This window comes from Dromaius novaehollandiae, chromosome 2 (genome assembly GCF_036370855.1).
Source record: "Dromaius novaehollandiae isolate bDroNov1 chromosome 2, bDroNov1.hap1, whole genome shotgun sequence".
Taxonomy (NCBI): domain Eukaryota; kingdom Metazoa; phylum Chordata; class Aves; order Casuariiformes; family Dromaiidae; genus Dromaius; species Dromaius novaehollandiae.
In genome coordinates this window covers 125,216,033-125,236,945 of record NC_088099.1, presented here as the reverse complement: position 1 = coordinate 125,236,945, position 20,913 = coordinate 125,216,033, and the positions used below count along the sequence as shown (strand labels likewise).

The 20,913-nt window shown below is 39.1% G+C and overlaps 1 protein-coding gene across 1 annotated transcript in view; it reads left to right on the top strand.

Annotated features, from left to right (window-relative positions):
- STMN2 (stathmin 2) overlaps positions 1-20,687 on the top strand; it is a 40,989-nt gene extending 20,302 nt beyond the window's left edge. The window contains exons 2-5 of the mRNA XM_026100701.2: positions 6,223-6,318; positions 6,972-7,144; positions 16,769-16,960; positions 19,594-20,687. Of these exons, the coding sequence (XP_025956486.1) occupies positions 6,223-6,318; positions 6,972-7,144; positions 16,769-16,960; positions 19,594-19,653 (521 nt within the window). The 3' untranslated portion in view covers positions 19,654-20,687. The remainder of the gene's footprint in view (positions 1-6,222; positions 6,319-6,971; positions 7,145-16,768; positions 16,961-19,593) is intronic.
- The last annotated feature ends 226 nt before the right edge of the window (positions 20,688-20,913 follow it).

Genomic DNA, 20,913 nt, shown 5'->3' with positions numbered 1-20,913 from the left:
GCTGAGGGTAAGTGATGGATAACAGGTACTCGCTGCAGGGGCTTTTGCCTTCACTCCCTCCGTTGCTGGCAATTCCATAGGCCTGTAAACTTCCATAGGTTTTCTGATAATGCCAGGGGATGCAGTGCCCTTCAGACAACCTACTTCATTTATCTTAGACATCTGTGTTGGAATGGAACCGTTCACTTCCTGGATGTGCTTCGCTCTTCATTGACTAAAAAGAAAGCCTGTATGACAGCTGTAAACTAGCTGTCTTAAGTTTTAGATGACCAGCATTGATTAGAGTGAATCCCAGCCTCATACCTTTAAGGCAATACCTAAAGTTAAATGATATGTGGAACTCTATTTCTCATGCCCCCTCTTGGGGTTTTCTTCCCCCAATCCCATGTAACACTAGTTCACTACCTTCTCAGCATGCATCATACATTTTGCTTCAAATACCTAGCCAGCTATAGAGAAACTACACAATCTTATTGCTGGAAATAAGTATTTGTCTGCCCCTTCTCATGCTGGCTGTGGCTGCAGACTTCCTTACCTGTTATTTCCAGTATTCATAGAGTGAGACTAGAAGCCATAGTCTAGTTTCTTGTGCTTTCTTACAAAGATTTCACTGACAAAATGGTTAAAAAAAGATTTTAAAATCAATGAAAATCTTTTAAAAATCAGTGGAGATTAATCAGAATTGTATCTAAAAGACTGAGAAAACACCAAAATGTGACTCAAATGCAGACCAGACCAATCTTTTTATAGGCCTGAGCTGGCTTACTTCTATTAGGAATGAATAACAGTTATGGTCACATAACACTATTTCATTTGACAGAAAAAAAAAAGCATCACATTATTGAAATGGATTACCCCCCCCCCCCCAAAAAAAAGTACTGTCCAACAGATTATGGGTTTTGGTATTCACAAAATAACATGGCTTTTCATGACTAAAAGCATTGCATTAACAAACCAAAAACTCTAGCGCTTCAAAGGGAGCATTAACAAAGTGATATTCATAACAAATCACTTGTCAATAACATCCCTGAGGAATCAATGTAAGGGATGGCTGTAGTAGATCTTCTGTGTCTTTCATTTCATGCTTCATCTAATTTTATTTCTTCCTCTGAAATCTTTTCCAAATCCAAAAAAAAAAAAAAAGTGGGATTTTAGTTCACCAACTGGAATTCATCTCAGAAAAGCTGACTATTTCATGAGTAAGTTCCCTGACAAGGGAACATAGGGCTAAGCTGTGTTATGAATTCTGCATTTTGACACCATTCTACACCAAACTGTGACAGTTTCTCTTTTCCCTCCAGGTGAGCAAAACCTCAAGCAACTAGTTGGCTAGGAGCTAAAGGTGGGACTCGAAGTGTCAAAAAACAATAACAGTTTATTATTTGTGGATTGCATTCAGTAAGGCAAAAGGAATCAACAGATTTACATTCATCAAATGTTAATTATAAGTGACATTTATACTTATCCCTCTGCTTTTGTGTGTTAAAAATAGTCTTGATTATGAATAATGGTCTCTGCTGTGACACAGCAATCTGTCCTAACTGTGCTTTGCCAAGGAACAAAATGTGACCCAAATTGCCCACGGCTCCTCAGTCAGGACAGATTATCATTTTACAGCGCATTCTGTAAAAAATTCCTTATAGCTATTTGATAACATATGAGGGCAGACAGGGTGGTTATACCAGTGTTTTCCCTAATCTCCATATTTCTACCAGCAGCAAATAACTGGTTGCTGACTTTTATTAATAGCAGCTGTAGGACTCTTCCCTCTCAGCTTCACTTAATGGGCAAGTGAGCTGGAGGGCTAGCAGTGGGCTGGTTATCTCATTAATGGAGAAGTATGGGATGCATCTGGATAAGTGCATCATTCGAGGTCAGAGAGAGCTTTTGAAGTGAATCATCAATACCTCCCAGCTGACCATGCTTGGGTTCACACTGCAGAGCAATCTCAGAGCACAGAAGCTGGTTTGCTTGAGAGGTAATGAAATTGGAAGATATGCTCTAGTATTGCATCTACTGTGCTCCAACCACGAACAGTCGTACAGCTCACAGGACCAAATTAGTCTAAAGAAAAGTCCCATAAAATATATATAGCATGGGAACTGAATCTTTAGAACTGTTTCCCTCAACAGATCCTGTCCTCCTATGCTTCACTGCTTGCTAATGCAGATGTGTAGCATTGGTGCTCTTGAAAGCCTCCAGGAAATCCTACCTGGATCAGCAAGAGTCCACAAAGGAGCATGGAAATGCTCATCCAAAGCAGGGAGTGGTTTCACAATGTCTAAACATAGCTATTAAAAATAATGATAGATTTTTTCAGAAAGTGGCGAGATCAGCTTAAAATCGTGATATTAAGGAGATGCATTTGGGTCTCATTTAGAAGCACTCATGCATTCATGAGTTTCAAACCAGTCTGAGATTCTACTTCTCTAAGGCTATCAAAGCTTTTAGGAGCATTAGATAACATTTCTAAGCCTTTCTCTGCAACCATGAATATGAGAAAATTACTTAAAAAAAAAAAAAAAAAAAAGATGAGGTTCTGAAGTAATCACAAAACTTAAGAATTTAAGAAGATCTGTAAATACCAGGATATTCACAACAGAACTGCAAGAATTACCAATATGAAAATCCCTTTTTAGTTTTAGCAAAAATCTGTGTTCTGTTCCTGCCTGACTTTAAAGCATTTAATGCATCTAAATATTTAATTCTTGTTATGTAGGACTGAGAAGATTCTCTTGCAGTCTTCTGTCAACATTGTTCTTTCCTGGTAATTTGCCTATCAAAGCTTTTGTATTATTACAATTAACATCATTTATTTTCCTTCATTTAACTTGCAGTGATACATACTCAGCATGACTGCACAAGGAGCTATATAATTAGCAAACCAGTTGTAACACATTTGGGAAATAAACTTTGTTGCAATCACTGATTCTTTTTGCCAGTTTTTAAAAGATCCACTATAAGAGACATCATTTTTGTGCCTATTTCAATTACGCACCAGAGTCCTGTGCATATTGCATAGATGTAGTGCAGTTGGCCTTCTGGCCTAACAGTGATGCTTTCTTAATGTAAAAATATTGCCTTCCAAGAAAACATGTTTGCATGGTTGCAATGCTAGCTCCTTAGGCTTTCGGGAACCACAGCTCAGCTCCCTGTTCAGCCATGCACTTCTTAGGTGACACTGGCCAGTCACTCTAATTAGACCTCTTACTACGGTGCCTACTTAGTTGTGACTGGGCTAACAATACTGCTTCATTTTTATGTATGGCAGTTCAAGACACAACAGCTGAGTAGTTCAGGGCTCCTGTTGTGCAAGCCTGCCAAATATGCTGTTCTTTATCTAGTCAAGGGGGAGAAGTGATCACAACACTGATGCTGGACACCTGAGGAAGTCTCTAGGTCTTCAGTTCCCTTGAGACTCTCAGCCCTTAATCCCCCAAATGGCAAAATGGTATTTATCAACACTGCGGTTATACAGTACTTTACATACCCTCACAATGGCTGCTTGAGGCAGAATAGGAATCCTTTCCTGCGCTTTGCCGTATTATCCACATGCTGTTTGGTTTCCAGGGTTGCAGTAGCCTCCAGAACGTGCCGTGCCGTGTGTATTCAAGCCAAGTTCTAACTATGGTTGAAGAACTTTCTAGGGCAAATAGAGACTAAATCAATACCATGAAAAAATAAAATGTAATGCTTGTAAAGCATGGAAAGTCGCCCTAACTCTGTCAGTGGCCAGAATGAAATAGGACAACCATCGTGCTTTCAGTGCAGCTATTGTACTGACAGGAAAGAAAGCAGAGCATGTTCTTATCTTTTTCAAGCCATGTTTTGCAGATGACAAGCTGGGAGAACAAACACCTTTCTCTAATTGTTTTATATACTGTTAGAAGACAAGAAATATTCAATGTCAAGCAAAGATAAAAAATAATAACAAAGGCCCCAAAAGGCAGGATTCCTAGGACACCTCTTTCCAAGGCTCTTTCTATAAAGATATCTCAAGGTTGAGTTGTAGGAAGAATTCAAACTCTCAAGAATGTCTAGCTTTCAGCTTGTGACACCAATGGTGTTGTCCTTAACATGCAACCAGAAGTCTATTTTCTGTATGTTCAGCAGCCTCTCAGGGAACATGCAAGTCCAACTGTCTCTGGGTAGAATCCCAAAGCTCTCCTCCAGTGCACAAAGCCACAAGGTCCCATATGTTCCCACCACACAACCTGACTGCTGAACAGGGTGCAATTTGGTGGTGTGGGCAGCTGGTTGGAGAAGCCCTCAAAGGACAATCTACACAACTGTGACTGTGTACTTGCAATTAAGCACGCTGTTAAATGCTTTGTTGGATGGGGACCTAAATGAACAACACTATCTGGCAATTTTAGAGCAGGAAACACTTCCTTAACCATTTTAATTTCAGGAAATTTCTCAAAGGTTTCTATTCACTGAGGAGTGAATCTACTGAGCATTTCATGGGACATGAATAAATGTTCTTATAAATGTGATTGACAGGAATATGGAAGGCATCGATGATTGGCACGTTTCTGATAAGTCTCCCTGAAATTATCTGAATGGCTATCAGACTTTTTTGGTGCAAACTTTAGATTATGCTTTTCATGATACCAATATGTTTAACTATTAACAGGCATAAGTTTGATGTCATTTTTCTCTCCAGAGGATTCTTGAGTTATTCTGTGCAGGTTTATACTTATGTATCGAAAGAAGCACTTGTCCAAGTGCTAACTCCAAGCTTCCATGACAACCTCAGTTCACTGAAAGCAGTCTTGATCTAAGATGTTGGCTTCCGCCAATGGTTTGTGTAAAGCTGTATGTCTTTTGGGTGGATTATCTAGTGCCCCGTGATTAGGGCCCCCCTCCCCATGCAAAGCTCATCCACTAACAGTTAGAAATCTAGTCCTGAACTGACGTATCATTCAAGTATCCCTCAAATACCACCACCTAAACACCACCTAAATAAATACCACACAAATACCACCTAAAGGCTCTCAAGCCCTCATCGCCCTCAGGTCTTTCTGAGTAGGAAAAAATCAAAAGACAGAAGAGCAGCCGTGAGGAAGACTAAATGATGGTGTCATATGTATCTACTATCTGAAGATCAAAGGGATGTCCTGATTTTCTTTCAGTAATATCAAGGATTAATTTGGGCCAATCCGTTTATTACAATGCTTTCAACCAGTTATATTTTAAGCCATGTTTTCACATGCTGGCAGCAAACTTGTGTCTTCCTCTGTAGCTGCGATGTAGTAGAAGGGATTTGTGTGTGCCAGGATGGTTTCTGGAGCAGTCTCAAATATATATGGTTTATACAGTGTGGTCAGTGGCTAGGATATTGCACTAGGACTCAGGAGAGCTAGTTCTAGTCTGGGATCTGTCTTTGACCTGACAAGCAATTTTCTGTTTTCCTAGTTATGAATTGGTATGATAGCAACTGTAAAGAGTGAATGCAAAACATTATATAATGGTTAGGTATTGGTATCACCATTTCTACACCAACTCCTCCTCAGTCTGTGACTGCACTCTGTAGCCATTACTGGACTACAGACTAACAGTAAAGGTAAATCATAAGGGTATTTATTGTATCAGATGATGTACACTAGAAATGAATATGGAAGTAAATTATTTTGGATAGTAAGTGCAGAAAGAAAAGCTCTTTTTGTCTCAAGTAGTTCTACATATTAAGTACATCCTGCTAAGCATGCTATAAATTTGTCCTTATTTCTGGCTTTATTGTTAATTATCTGGATGACATTTTCATTTGTAACAGATAATGTCTTTAGGATCTGCCTATGCTGCAACACACGGGCATCTTTTTGGAGCTCTTCTCCATTGCATTTGGAAACATCACAGAATTTATAAGAGCTTCACTTCTCTCCACCTGCCAAGACACAGTAGGGTCATGGCACTATTCCAATATTAAATACATTTGCTGTAGCCAGATTCACTTTCTATAAACTAAAAAGGACTGTGTATGTTACAGCCAAAGTTGAAGTCATATGGGAGATCAGAAGCAGTCTCCACAGTACTGAACATCTCATATTTGTCAGATGATAAAGCCTCCACGTTTGGAATAGTTGAAAGTAAATATCCCGGAGAAATCTGCCAGGTGGATGATACAGCAGATTTGCTGGTCACTAGCCAGTCATCTCAATTAGATGCTCACTAAGGAGGAACTGGTAAAGTGAAATGTGCTAACAAGGTCTATTGTTTCAGCTTACAAGGAAAAGATGAAGGAGCTGTCCATGCTCTCTCTGATCTGCTCTTGTTTTTACCCTGAACCTCGCAACATGAACATCTATAAGTACGATGGTGAGTAACTTTCACTGGAAATCACATTGCATGTCAGATAATGTGCTCACCCTGGGAAATGACTCAGTTCACTCTCCCAGCATCTAATGTTAGTCGATCGATATTTTGCCGATTTAACAATTCATTTGCTGTTTTTGGCTATTACCTTCTATTGACTGGGCATTACACGTGATGCTGGATATTTGTTGCTAATAACAACTAACTAAACTGTTATAGCTAGCCCTTCTCTACTGAGCTGTACCTTTCTTAGTACCCTGAGAAATGCATCCCATTTGAGAATTACAGGTCTTCACAGCTCACATAATTCTCAAGGAAACCAAGAAGAGATGAAAGCGTGCTTAAAGCATTAATTAGCTTGGTCATTTCTCTCCAGCAGTGTGGAATGACAGAGAACCCCACTAAGTTTCCAAAACTACTGTAAATTTTTATCTTTATAAGATTAAGATATAATTAAATTGTTACAGATAAAATGGAATGTACCTCTCCTGAGAACAGTTTTCAGCACATAATCTGCAATTTCATTTAAATTGGCAAAGGCAAAGATGCTAAATCTTTTGTCTATACTTCTGATCCTAAACTACTGTCTGTGCTGCTTCTCTCCTCAAAACCACTGAAGTATTGCAGGGCTTACCATTTCTCACCTTCCTGTGCAGACATGGAAGTTAAACAAATCAACAAACGTGCCTCCGGCCAGGCCTTCGAACTGATCCTAAAGCCACCATCTCCGGTCTCAGAAGCACCGCGAACTTTAGCCTCTCCAAAGAAGAAAGAACTCTCTCTTGAGGAGATCCAGAAGAAGCTGGAAGCTGCAGAGGAAAGGAGAAAGGTATGTTTTCTAACAAAAATGTTCGTAATTATGCCCGACTTAGTGTACACAATAACAGCCAAGTTTCGTATCTGTTGGTATGTTTTCCATTGCAATCACTGACTCACACTGTGCCTGAATGGAGAAAAATTAAAATTGTGTTGAAAGAAACAAATTAATTGTTTTCTTTCAGCAATTTGCCAGCAAGCCTGACTTGTGATGTTTGGGAATGTGGGTCATAAAATAGAAATAGCTTTGGACAGGAAGCCCAAGGGAGTTCAAATACACATGCTTACTCTGTGGGCATGATGGTTGTGTTCAGACCACCTATAATAGTTGCTGAAAATCACTGCAACTATTCTGTTATCTAAGTTACCCTAAGTAAGAGAGGGATATGGGATTCAAACAGCTACTGTCCAGGCTACCAGATGCTGATGCCTTGTAGTGTCTGTGGAAATCAGTCATAATGTGTAGGCAGCTACGATGTCTGCTTTGTGCAGTATGGAGACAGGGCACATCAGCCTTGAATCCAGAGTGCTCCAGACCATTCACCACCCTCCTGAAAAAGGATGTGAGCACAGCACAGCTGCTACAGGAGGCACTTCTAGCGGGCAGTCTGGATAGTCCTGAAAGTTGGCTTTGTAGCGTTATCTACAGAGTAAGTCTTTTCTTCTCTACCACCTTACCCACATTTCCTAATTTGTAAGCTTTTCACATAGAGCCTGGAAGGGTTGTTAGACCTTCTTCACAACAGTGTTAAACCTGCAAATGCAGGGTGCATGCAGTCAGAAGTCCATATTAGCTGTTTGGCTTTCACCATGATTGATGTGTTGAAGAGATCTTACTTTGTACCCCGGCTAAACATTCTCTGGGACAAATTTTTATTTGTTCTCAGTCAGAACTAGCTCAGACTGCTTTTTGGTTTTTTGCTTTTGGGTTTTTTTTTTTTTTTTTTTTTTTTTTTTTTTTTTTTTGCGGAAGATAAAAGACCAAATTGCAGATCACATAGGTCTGAGGATGACAGGCAAAGCTGACAAGAAGCTCACCATTGCCAGCCTGATTTTTTTAATCTGAAATTGGTGCTGTATGGGGCAATTTTTTATGCTGTATTGCACCATTTGAGGGAAGTCATGGCTGGCTGCAATGGCCACAGAAAACTCCAGATGTGGTAATCCATTGTGCTGGTTAACCCATTTTTGCTTGTGCTGTGGCATAAAGGTAGAGCAGGGAAGGCCTTTCTATGGCATTCAGTTGATGTTAATTTGTGGCAAATCTGCCTAGGCCAGTTAAATTACTGTGAGACACTGAAGCGTTGCCATATTTGCTATTCCTGCTGCCTTGCTAGTGCAAGAATTTGTGTTTCTAATTTATAAACATTAACACTATTGCTTCTTTTAGTTTTACTTCCATACGTTCATTTTAGCAAAAGAACTTGACCATATATGAAAAGAATATGCATTTGCACTAGTACCTATCCAGCAACATGAGCTTTCACATGTCCAAATGATGATATGCCCCAAAGACTCTGAATATGTGAAGTGCCTCTGCCCTGAGGACAAAGACTTAAGTAAAGAAACGGAGAGAGAATGAAATGGCAGCAAGTAAGAAGGCCGATATTATGCATATACTTAGTAGGAAATATGAACTGTATGTCCCAGAGATTTCATTTCATTGATTCAGTCTCATTCATTATTGTTTGCTTTTCTCCTAAAGAAAAATCATTAATGGTAATCAGTGATAACAATATAGATGCCTGGCATTTCTCCCCCTTCATACTATATTCATTTTGAATGAACATATAACTAACTAATTGAGTTATTTTGATAGACAAGATCCTCCACATCATCACTGCAGCAGAAATTGCTAGGAAAGGAGCAGAGAACAAAGCAGAAAACCTCATTACATCACCCATAAAATCCCTGGTGTTCCTGTATCCCAAGTGTTGCCTTGCAGTCTTGGTCTGAAAGACTGTAGTGCAGAGAAAGGTTAAAAAAAAGCAGGGGAATAGAATTCCTTAGGAGGATAAATTAAATAGTCCACCACTCTTCAGTGGAAAGAGACAGCAAGTTTAAAACACAGAGGGGGGAAAACCTTTGCATGATTTGTTTAACCAAGGTGTTGGATTTGCTGTCACAGAATGTTTAGAGGATACTACAATATTAATTATTTCAAAAAGAGAATAGCAAAACTCATGGAGCACTACTTTGTAGAAAATGATAATATGGATGCAACCTCTGGCTCAGAAAATACGATGACAGCTGGAAATGAGGAAGATATACCGAGGGAAGGGCCAGGTAGATTTGCTCAACTTCATCTACATTTTCCCTAAGTACCTTCCACTTTCTGCTGCTATACAAATCAGGTGTATTTTTTCTGAGATCCAGCATGGATGGCAGTTGTTATCATACTTTTCCATCTATGCACCACAGCTATCAAGCATAACCATTCTGGATCATGTCCTTCCAGCACAGTTCTAATTAAAATCAAGTATAACGAATGGATGAGAATTGCCATTTTTGAAAAAAATACTAATTGATTTCACACTGTTTAGGAATTAGGCTCTGCTAATTAGATAGTGTTCATTAATAAATTTTCAAATTCCTGAGAGAAAATCTATGCCAATACATGCACTTTAGCAGTCTCCTACTTATGCTATTTCCTCTTTATCATTCTTGTTTACTTCCTCATGCTCTTCTACAGTGCTCCTTCCATTTGTTCACCTTTTTCTTTACCTCACTTAACAGTTCCTGTGACCTCGTACTCTCAGATCAAAATGAATGCATAGGTTTTTTTCTTTTGCACCACATAGCGAGACCCATTTTGGCTAGTTATAGATTCGTCCTTTCCGTTTATACAATCCTCTTTTCAGTATGTCATTATTATCCCATTATTTTTCAGGCATGTGTGTGCTATATTTTCATACTTTGGTAGACAATCAGAAAGATTTTGTCATCCCTCCCAGTTAAGAAATTAGAGTGCAGTGACACTGTGAGCAGCAGAACTTTATTCCTCGAAGAGCATTTAACATTTATCAATTTCTACCCACTGGCCCTGAATATTTAGCTATTACACTGGATTCATAGACTTCAGAAGCCCTACGTTGAATTATATATCTTTATTGCCTTTATTCAACTTATTAGCCTGAAAATGAAACTCCAAAGGGATGCACATTTCTACTAGTTTTTGGATTACTGGAGAGAAACTATATGTAATTAAATCCTCTTAACAGCTTTGTATTTGGATGAAATTTAATCAGGTTAGTCCTCAGTGCTTATCACCACCAAGAATGCTGAAGAACAACCATATTTTTTAATTTTCATGCTATTGTTTATGTGATTACAGCAACATGAGCTTTTAATGCCGTTATTATGAAATGCTGTGAGATGCTCCCACCCTGGGAGCAACTCAGCCTGGGCAAGGCTCGCTTGGCTATCCGGGGTAGTCAGCTCACCTGGGGCAGTCTTGCTGTCTGCCAGCACCACGGCCACGCTTGTCGGTGGCCTCGGCACTGAACTCTCTGCCCATCCGCGCGTGCCTCCCTGCCCGGCAGGAGGCACTTGTGAATACTCTTGCTCCTATGGCATAGAGAAGTGTAACGGGGAGATAAAGTGCAATAATAACTAAATAAGAAAAAAATAATACCTAAATGTGAGGAAAAGAATGTCTATTCTGGCTTCAGAATCTTTTAGGGAAGGAATATCAAGAGCGGGGCTGCTAAATTAATTGCTGAACTCAGTTCAGGCAGTTATGAATTTAGAGCAGCTGATACAGCATGAAGCCAACCAGAATTAAATGGCAAGCCCTCAGTATTTGTACTAAAAATTTTGTTTTAAAAATTAACCTATAAACAGAAAAATTCACAGGTGACCTTTGCAGGAAGTCTCAGTGAAATAGACTGTTGTGCTTTAAATTGAAATAATTCAGGATCCAGAGCTTAGAAAATAATGAAAGTTTAAATAGTTGCTGTTAGGGCAAAGCCCCCAAGATAACTTAATAGACTGGACTGTGCATGGAGTATTGGCATATACTGGGAATGAAATATTCCCTTCCCCAGAGGACTAAGAAGCTATGTTCTTCCACCTTATTCCTACTGCCCTCTTTCGTTTCCTTTCAAATTTGTAAGTGAGCAGACTAGGCTGGGAGGACAGGCACTGTCCAAGACATTTGCCTCCTTTCTTGCCCACCTACTAATCTTTCTATTATTGGAAGCCTTTGGCCGTGCTTGTGCAGAGAGAAAGTATAAAATGAAGTGCAGCTGCTTTAAGGAAAGATCCCAGCAATACTTGTGAAATGAGCATCAGAACCATGTGTTTCTACTCCATTTTGGTTGACACCATAGTGTTTCTATATAATATGCTTTGCCTCTAATATTGACAGTAGTTAGCCAAAACTGCAAGCCACTTCTCATTTTCTCATGCAAAAAGCATAAGGCTGTTGGATATGTGCCCACAGAAAAAAAGTTTGTCACATGCTAGGAGAGGGGAGCAGAGACAACATACCTCTGAAAGCTAGCAAAGCTTCTCCTAGCAGTCTGCCATATGCTTTGCTATCAATGAACCACCCCAATCCTGTGAGATACATTGACTTTTCAAACCACTGCAGATCAAAAAATGCCTCATGAGCATGTAGGGAGCATCAGGTAGGTGGCTCAGGTGATACCTGCTGCATCTGCCCGACGTACCTGTTCACCCCAGTGAGTCAACACCTTGAGAGCTGCAATTTTGTGCCAGTTTAGGAAGAGAAAGGAACTGATCAAAGTGAGTTTTATTGTTTCTCATTGTGGGTGACCTGTTTACTTTTTTGACTCTTCTTTGCATTCTTAACAGGCCTGACCAAAAGCTCCTTCTGAAACAAGGATCCTGAAATAAGGATTATCATCAAAGTTCAACCACAACTTTGGGCCACTGATATCAAAAGATATTCTGCCACTGGTTTCAGCAGAACTAGCGTTTCACCTTCAGCTTTTGCCTGCAAACATCGCTCACTTTCCTGATGAATGACCATTTCACTCCTCTGCTCTGTAAACCTGTGCAGCAGGAGCGTCCCCCTCTTTTTCTTGTCTGCCATTGCTTTGGCAGAGGAATTGTGTCTCAGTGTGTATATGCACACTTCCTGGGACATTGAGTCCTCACATCAGCCAGAATAGGGTCTAACGTAATATAAAAAGTAGTACATGCCAGGGAGGAACAGGATGTGGTAATAAAGAGATTTGAGGAAGCCTGTGCCATGACTGAAATCTAACTTGACTCTATTCCTTTGCTTTTTTCTGGAAAAAAAAAAAATCCTCAATTCCTTCCCCCTGAAAATGTCACTGCTTCAACTCACCATTTCTTTCTGATTAATACCTAGGCTTTACCTTGGCATTTACATTGCAGTAGAAGCCTTTAATCCTATCTTCACAGTCTGGTCCATTAATAGTATCTTTTAAATACACATACCAAAGTTAACACAGCTTCTGCTGAATGTTTTAATTTAAAAAAATCCAGTGAGTGAATGAATATTGTGTTATGAAAGTGGAGTTCTCATAACTGGATAGTGTAGCTCATACATCCTAATAACTAAGATAGTCAGGTGAATGCATTCAAGTAGAAATACCTAGTTTAAAAGCAATTGCCTGAGCCCACTTCTTGCTTTAAGACTAATCTGTTAATTTTATCTCTGCATAAATGATTTCAATATTTGAGTGTACAAGTCAAAGAGAAACAGATAAATGTGAGAAATTTACTCAGACAAGTAGGATTTTCTTCCTGTAATACTTAAAAAGTAAGCAATACATCTCCAAAGCCCATTTCCGTAGATAATTTTGCTCATAAAGTGAGCGTTTAGCTGTCTGCATCTACATGTGGCCAACTAATCATGAGATACAGGTTTCCTTTTGAAGCAGGCATCTCTGAAAACAGGGAGGGGGACATCATCCTTTAAAAATATGAGATGAAGGTCATAAGGTGTTTCCCTGCATTAGCCATCTTGCTAGCACATTCTTACATTTCCAGGAGCAAAAGTATCTATATCAGGAATGCCTTACAACATTTTTATTCCTCTACACTGCACATTGGAGACTGCAACTGTAGCTGCATTATTGTGCCCTTAAGAAGTCTGCAAGTTATTCCCCATTGAGTATTGTTTTCTCCTTTCTCCGCTCTTTCCTCCTTATTAATATTTTTATCTTTCATGCTATTTCCAGCTTTTTTCACTCATTTTCTCAGAATTATGAATTTCTTTTAGTTGAAAATTAATAGCTATACAAGAGGCATTTATCATGAGCCATTTACAAGTGTATTAGAAATAGACTGTTAAGGAGTTGAGAATATCATTTCCAGCAATTTGAACAATACAATGTTGGGAATAAACTTGGCAACAAAAACTTCCTACTTAAGTTGGAATCCCATTCCTGCTTATGCTGGAATGCCTTGTCAAGACTGGGAGTCCAAACACAGCAGCTAAAAGCAAAAGCTAACACAAGCAACAAAGTGAAGCTATTTATTACACTAGGAACCAGGGGTCATTCATTTTAGCTATTTCTGGATGTGTAGTAGACTTCCAACAGACAGGGTGGCCAGGTTCTTTTGCCAAATATGTTTGAAACAGATAATCATTCCACAATCCAGAACAAAAACATGTCAAATCTATTCCAAAAATGTCAGGAGGGGGCTGCAAAAGTGATCTGAGCCCAAGGAATACAGGCAGACACAGCCGGTGTACAATGGCATTAGAGGAGTTTAGAGCATCAGTTTAAATGAGACTCTACCCTGGGGTTTGGGTTTTTTTTTTTTTTCTCTCTCTATTTTGCACCAATCCTGGGTGCCTTTAATTGAGGAAAAGGAACACATTTTAAGGCATACCATAAAAGAAAATCACATTAGGAGTGTGCAGTCAACTCCTGAGGCCTGGTTTAGCTTTCATTCAAACTCTTACTAGTGCCAATGCAATTTGCATTCAGTAAATACTGAATCAGAATATGTGGATTTTCTTCACCAGTGGCCAAATTAGTTCTGAATGTGCTGTCTCCAAAGGAAGCCTCTAGAACTGTGATACTATGATACAGGACTCTGATTTTTAACCATTCTCCTGGATTTATGCTAATAAAAAGTAGTCCAAAAGGCAAAGAGTTTGAATGGAAGAAAACAAATTCAGAGAAATGGGCAAGTACCCAGCATCCCAATGGCATTTTGATACCTCCCATTGAAAGCCAGTGCTCCTTTCCAAAGTGTTACTTCTAGGCACAGTGCAAACATTTTTCATTATGGCATCTCCATTGGTCCTGGATATGTTCTGGAAATGTCTGTTGTTTAAATCTGTAAATGCTTTATTTTATAACAAACTATATATATTTTTAAATGTCATGAAATGTTAGCCTTTCAAAATAACAGGTCACTCCTGAAAGCTTTCATGGGAAAGGACATTACAATTAGTATCATCTTTTCTATTCAAACTCCCAACAGGAAAGGAAATATATCATTAGATTATCCAAAATTACTTTGGGATCATTTAATCAAAGAGTCCCCAAAATTCATATCAAAATTCATAAATTTTAATGATGACAACTTTTCCAAAAGTGGATGCAAAATTGCCATTGAATAGTAAATTAAATATAAAATGCAGAATTGTGGGAAGAACTTAACAAGCACAGGTCAAGTTGACCCACTCTTGTTGGTTCAAAAAGGGTAAAACAGGCTGAAGATGTTTAAATTTTTTATTTTTACAAAGTAACAAAATCTTTCAAAATGACTTTTTTGCATTTTGAAGTAGGCCAATATTTAAAGACATGTTAAAGGCTAAATTTCTGAAATAAAATATTTTGCTCAAAAATAACCCATTTTATTATGAGCATAATTATTAAAATTATTGATAGTTTTGTTTAATTTTATGGGGGTTTTATGATTTTTGGTTTTATGATTTTTGATTTAGTCTACAATATTTCTTCTTTGCCCAGCTCTCTTTGGTTTTGGCTCATTCTCTTTCCCTGCCAGTGAAGCTCCCCCTTCTCTTGGCTGTGGTCATCTGGGGACTTTCTGTTCTCATTTGCAGTGTCCTTTGGCCTGCACAACACTTATTTTGTATAACACAAAGAACTGAAAAATACTTGCTCTGTTCCTATTCAGCATGTTCTGTAGTGGGAGGAAAAACAAGGAGGAGCCTTTGTTAGGTACCAACCAATTTAGCAAACCATTCCCATCAGCAAATGCTCTGGGGATCATGGTTAGAGAAATGTTGCTTTGAGCCCTTAACTGGAACCAAACCAGAGATGACAGCAAGTAAAGTAGGTGGCCAAGATTTGTGAAAATAGCTTTCCCCTCTGATTTCAGGAAAGTCATTGTAGCCTTTCAAAGCACCATATATTTTTCTCTAGTGTCTTGCAGCAAGATATTCTGCTTGGCTTTTGCAGCCTTTTCTAGAATCTCCTTAACTTGCCTTGTTAATGCATTTGGTATAAGGTGTATCTTACCTTTGCTAAAATGTTTGTCTTCTCCTCATAGCCAGCTTTCACTCACGTAAAGGAATCGCAAGCTTTTTACTGCATTTGAAACCACCCAGATAGAAGATAATAAGATTCATTACTGCAAATCATAATTATTGGTTAAAACCCTTAATTTAGGCCTTAAACTAAATAATTTTTACAGATAACAATGGCAACAATGTGTTGTGATCTGCACTGAAATATACACATAGCTTCCCAGAGCCATATTTATTCCTCATTTTCTGTTCTGTTTCTCTCGCTCCCTCTAATTTATTTTATCCAAAAGCATACCATGTTGTTTATCACTTCTAAATAATCCTCCTGAAATATATTATCTTTTTGACTAGACTTGCCTGGAGGATGGGCACCGCACTGCAAGCTCTTTGGCTTCTCCCCAAGAATTAGTGGTTTCATGTTAGTAATTTGATTTGAAATAAATAAAAAGCTTATGTTTCTGAATAATAAGTTTAGAATGAAGAATAACACAGTATTGTGCATAAGCTGCATGCATTTAATTCCTATGTGCTGTTTTCATCTTCCTTGCAAAATGTAAGCTTTTAAGTAAAAATTGGGGGGGGTTGATATTTTTTATAGAATAAAACCCCTTTTTCCTTTTGTGATCAGTGAGGTGAAGCCAAACAGAAGTATCATGGAAAAAAACATTGTCTCAACAGCTTGTGTTTAGCTTTCAGAACTGTAGACGTCAAAGCCTTTATTGACTATTCAATGACTTACTTTTAAGGGTAATCCAACCCAGGCAAGAATGCACCTCTCTGTTTCTGAAACCTCCCTTTTAGCACCATACATACCTTCAGCCCTCAATCCCTTGTTGCTACTAATAAAAAAGCTCATGGCTAAGAGATCGCAGCTTGCACTTAGCACAGTAAGTGAGGCAACAAAAGGCGATAACACACGACAGCATTGCTTGTTAACAGAAGCGCTCCAGACACTTCGCTGCCGCTGCCTAAGGCACATGCCCCACATTCGGCCAGAGCTTCTAAGCCCCTGTTACTGAAACTAATCTTGTTTATACACAGAAGTGATTTTTCCAAGCAATGCGTATAACAACAAAAAAGCAAACTTCATACAGTTTCCAAATTGAGTGAACTGTTGCCCTTTGGGGGTTTTTGCTCCACACGAGTGTTTTGTGAGACACTCATTTCAGCCACATGTCTTGCTGTTTCCAGTCCCAGGAGGCCCAGGTGCTGAAACATCTGGCAGAGAAGAGAGAACATGAGCGAGAAGTGCTTCAAAAGGCTTTGGAGGAGAACAATAACTTCAGCAAAATGGCAGAGGAAAAGCTGATACTGAAAATGGAACAGATCAAAGAAAACCGTGAAGCTAATTTAGCTGCTCTTATTGAACGTCTCCAAGAAAAGGTAACTGCACCATCACTCCTCACCTCAGACTAGAGAGGAAAGTCTAATCAATATTTTGAAGAGACGTCATGGGGTAGCTCTTTTCTCAGTTGCCAAGATTGCGGGATTTTTATAAGTCAGAGCCTCTGGGGCCTATCTAAAACACAACTCACTTTTGAGAAAGACTGAACTTTTCTCTAACTATCACCAACTCTGCTGTTCCCTGCTCCTGCTCTTAAGATTAGTCTAGGATTTTTGTGTCTGCTGAGATCCACATATTTATTCTCACAGAGTTACAAAGGCAAAGGTCCAGTGTTAGAAGGAGAAGGAAAAACAAAAAAAGGTTGATTTTCTAGCTTATAAGAAGGCACTGTGAACAAATTAAAGGTCACTTGTGTTTAGATTTTGGCTTTTAAGAAAGGTCAGTGACCTGATCAAACAGTTGTCGTGTGGGTTTAGTTCTTCGCTACTCAGAGGGGAGAGATGGAAAAATAGGGGAAAAAATCTTTCTTATGCATCAGAAGCTTTCTTATACATCCCTGTAAGTTGTGTGACTAAAAGAGAGTAAATTCTCTTTTGGAGACCTTTGGTACAGCTAGAAGAATTCCCTTTAGGAAACAGGTAAATCCCAAACACCACAGTGCAGGACTGAGTGTAGTCTTCCCCAAAGCAGCCCTTCCAACCAAGACAGGGAAACCTGAGGATAAAGATTTAGCAGTGATAACACTTTCTAATCCTTTCTGCAGGAATGATTACTTGTTCCTGTCAACAATGGACTGTCTAATATACTAGTAAATAGACATAGACAGAAAATCTCTCACAGTTGTTTTCAGTGAAAACGGGTGTCCTTTTGAGATCTTTTCAGTAAGCCCCTGTCCTTCCTCAGTGGAGACAGAAGTATCCTTTCAGAGAGGAGGAAAAACCAAGAGTTTCCCAAAGGATGATATTACTAGCGAATACGCAAACTGGATAATTCTTGAGCTTGAGAACTGTGCCCAAATTAGTTGACATTTTTACATTAGATTAATTCGCAGGCACATATCCCAAAGCTTATGAAAACAAAAGAAAAAGACGATTAGTCATCCTTAATGTACTAAAAGGAAATGGGAAGGACAGCTGGAGCATCTCTGTGTACTAGATCAATGCAAACAACATTAAGACTGTTGAGTCCCTTTTCCTTGGAAATGTGGTGGTATATCTTTGCATGAAATCCAATGAACACTTTGAGTAAAGATGATAATAACATATTTGGGAACCTTTGTACAGACCAGAAATTAGTAACTGCATGACTACTATTTGCACAAACAGAAAAGCCAACCCTGCATATGAAGGAAAAGATGAAATGCGATACCTATGTCTAGGTCTTCAAAACTGACCCATAAATATGGATGCACCCAGGTTTTGGTGCCTAGAAGCACCTAGTATCAAGGTAATTTCTATATACTGCAGTTAACAGGAGCTCTGAGGAACAAGAGCCTTAGAAAATCCGGAGCTCAGAATTACAGATCATATAAAAAAATGTGATTTACAGATTCAGTTCATGCAGTAAGCTGTCTTGTTCTGTGATCCACAGTCCAACTCAGGCAATGAAAAGATTCTTGTTGTTTTCAATGGATTTTTGAGCAATCCCCATAAGAGATCCTCTAATGTATATGAATACCTAGGGAGTATCTTAAATTGAAGTCTGCTAGGATGGATATTTGCTTTTATAGTCACTTTGTTTGCTATTGGGTTGTCAGTGGTGGGGGTAGTTTCAGGGATCAGACACAAGGAAGGTAAAAGTCTGATAGTCTGACAGTTGAAAAGAACAACAGTATAAGCTAAAACTCCTAAAACACAAGAGCTGCCAGAAATAATACAGTTTATAAACACCATGAGTAGAACATTCCTGAGTTTATTTGACAGCTGTTGTTCCTGACCACAGGCCCAATTCCACAGAAGTCTCTGAATATACAGTGGCTCAAATAAGTCTAAAATAATTATGAACTTTTTTTTTAAAAGGGAAGACAACATGGCTAAAGGTGAACAGAAGGGTTTAGCACTGAAGTTTGCCAACAGCCCCCCTACTACCTCAGAGCTGGAGAAGGCACCAGGAGGACAGCCAGCCTCATCATTTGATCTAAGGGGACATTTGAGATACTCAGATTGATCCATCTGGGTGGAACTAAATTCTGTGACCTTTAATTATGGCTCCTAAAAACTACAGATAACATAGTAACTATCATGTCTTCTATATGCAGTGTGCAACAAGGAATTAAAGCCCATTCATCCTTCTGTATATTTGATTTTTTGGTAACATTTAGGAAGTCAAAAAGAAATGTGGGAGCATGGCACATTTCATGCAGCAAGCACCAGGTCTCAGTGTGGTCATTTAAAAGGAAACTCTTCCAGGTGCTGAGAACCCAGTGCAAGGCTTATATCAGGTATAAGAGTGTGCTCTGGAACTTAAGTACAATGTAAGCACACAGCATGCCTTGGACTGGCCTGGTGGATGCCACCACTCCTGAGTTGCAGCCCATAAAGATGGTCGTGCTGTGAGACAAATTTTTGCACAAATGTGAAATGCACAACCTTAAAGGGGTTGCCATCAGGAGCCTCCCTGGGAACACAGAATGAGAAAAAGGTTTGATTTTTGCCTTCTTGATGTTTTCCAGGAGAGGCATGCTGCAGAGGTCCGTAGAAACAAGGAGCTCCAGGTGGAACTGTCTGGCTGAAAACAGCGATGGTGGATGTGACCCATCCCCACCATTAGTAAACTCCCCCTGCCTATATTATTATGGATCATGCGATATCAGTATGGGAAATGTATGACATGGTTTAAAAAAAAATCAAGAACTCAATAAAAAACTTTAAAAAAGAAACAAAAATAAAAACAAAAACAATGCGGTCTCTTTGCAGAATGATTTGCTTGATGTTTAAAAAACTTGGATCTTATTTTGTAAATACTTACATTTTTGTTAAAAAATACAAGTATTGCATTATGCAAGTTATTTCATAATCTTACATGTCCTGTAACAGGCTTCTGATGTTGTCTATTTCCACTCAGTTGACTTTGCTGGGTTGGTTCATTTGAAGCACCTCACGTCTAACTCCATTCCCTGCAACTCTCATTCCAACCCACCAACGAGGTCAGTAGTAGTCCTATGGTGCTAGAGACCAGCCATTGCCTAATAACCTAGAGCGCTTTGCCATCAATAAGCTTTGTTAAAGCAGTAGCTAGGTGACAGGTATTGTGACTTCACATCCAGCTGTCCAAGACAAAAGGCTCTTAAAACGCAGTTTCTCCAAATACAATTTGCCCTACAGGTTTCTGTAGCGAGCTGTAAAATGGAGGTCAAATCACCGCATACAATACTTGTTGTTTCTGCCTTTTGAGATGAGAAGCAGCAAATACTGCTTTGCAACAGACAGGAAAGTAAGTGATAAGTCAGTTTAAGGTGAATTTAGGAGGAACATTGTAACCATCTAGCTATGACAAATTCTAAATGATACAAATGCTAATTGTAAAGTGAGCTTAATTCACCACTTGGAAACTTACTGATGGAGCAAATAATAGCATCAAGTGGCTTTATCTGTAGATGCCATGATCTATGATACTCATCTGATGCTACCATATTACATGTGTAATGGTACAAAAGGCTACTGAATATTTCACCTGGAACCTGTGAGCCAGTTGTTACATTTTTTTGACACTGCTGACTTCCATTCGACATGACCTTTACTCTTCAGTGTTAGCCAACCCTACCTAGTGACAGACATCTAGAGCTAAGAGGGCTGAAGCAGCAGGAATGACTAGACAGGGTGCTTGTGCCAAGTACAGTATCACCAAACCTAACACATCGTCCCCAAAATAGCTGCAGTTTTGAAGTTGTCCCTACTCCCCTGGAGGTTGCTGCCTGCATATTCTACTCTTCATTAGTGCTATTTTCCTGTATGTCATTGTGAGCAAGCTGTGATTAATAAAGAATTGGGGT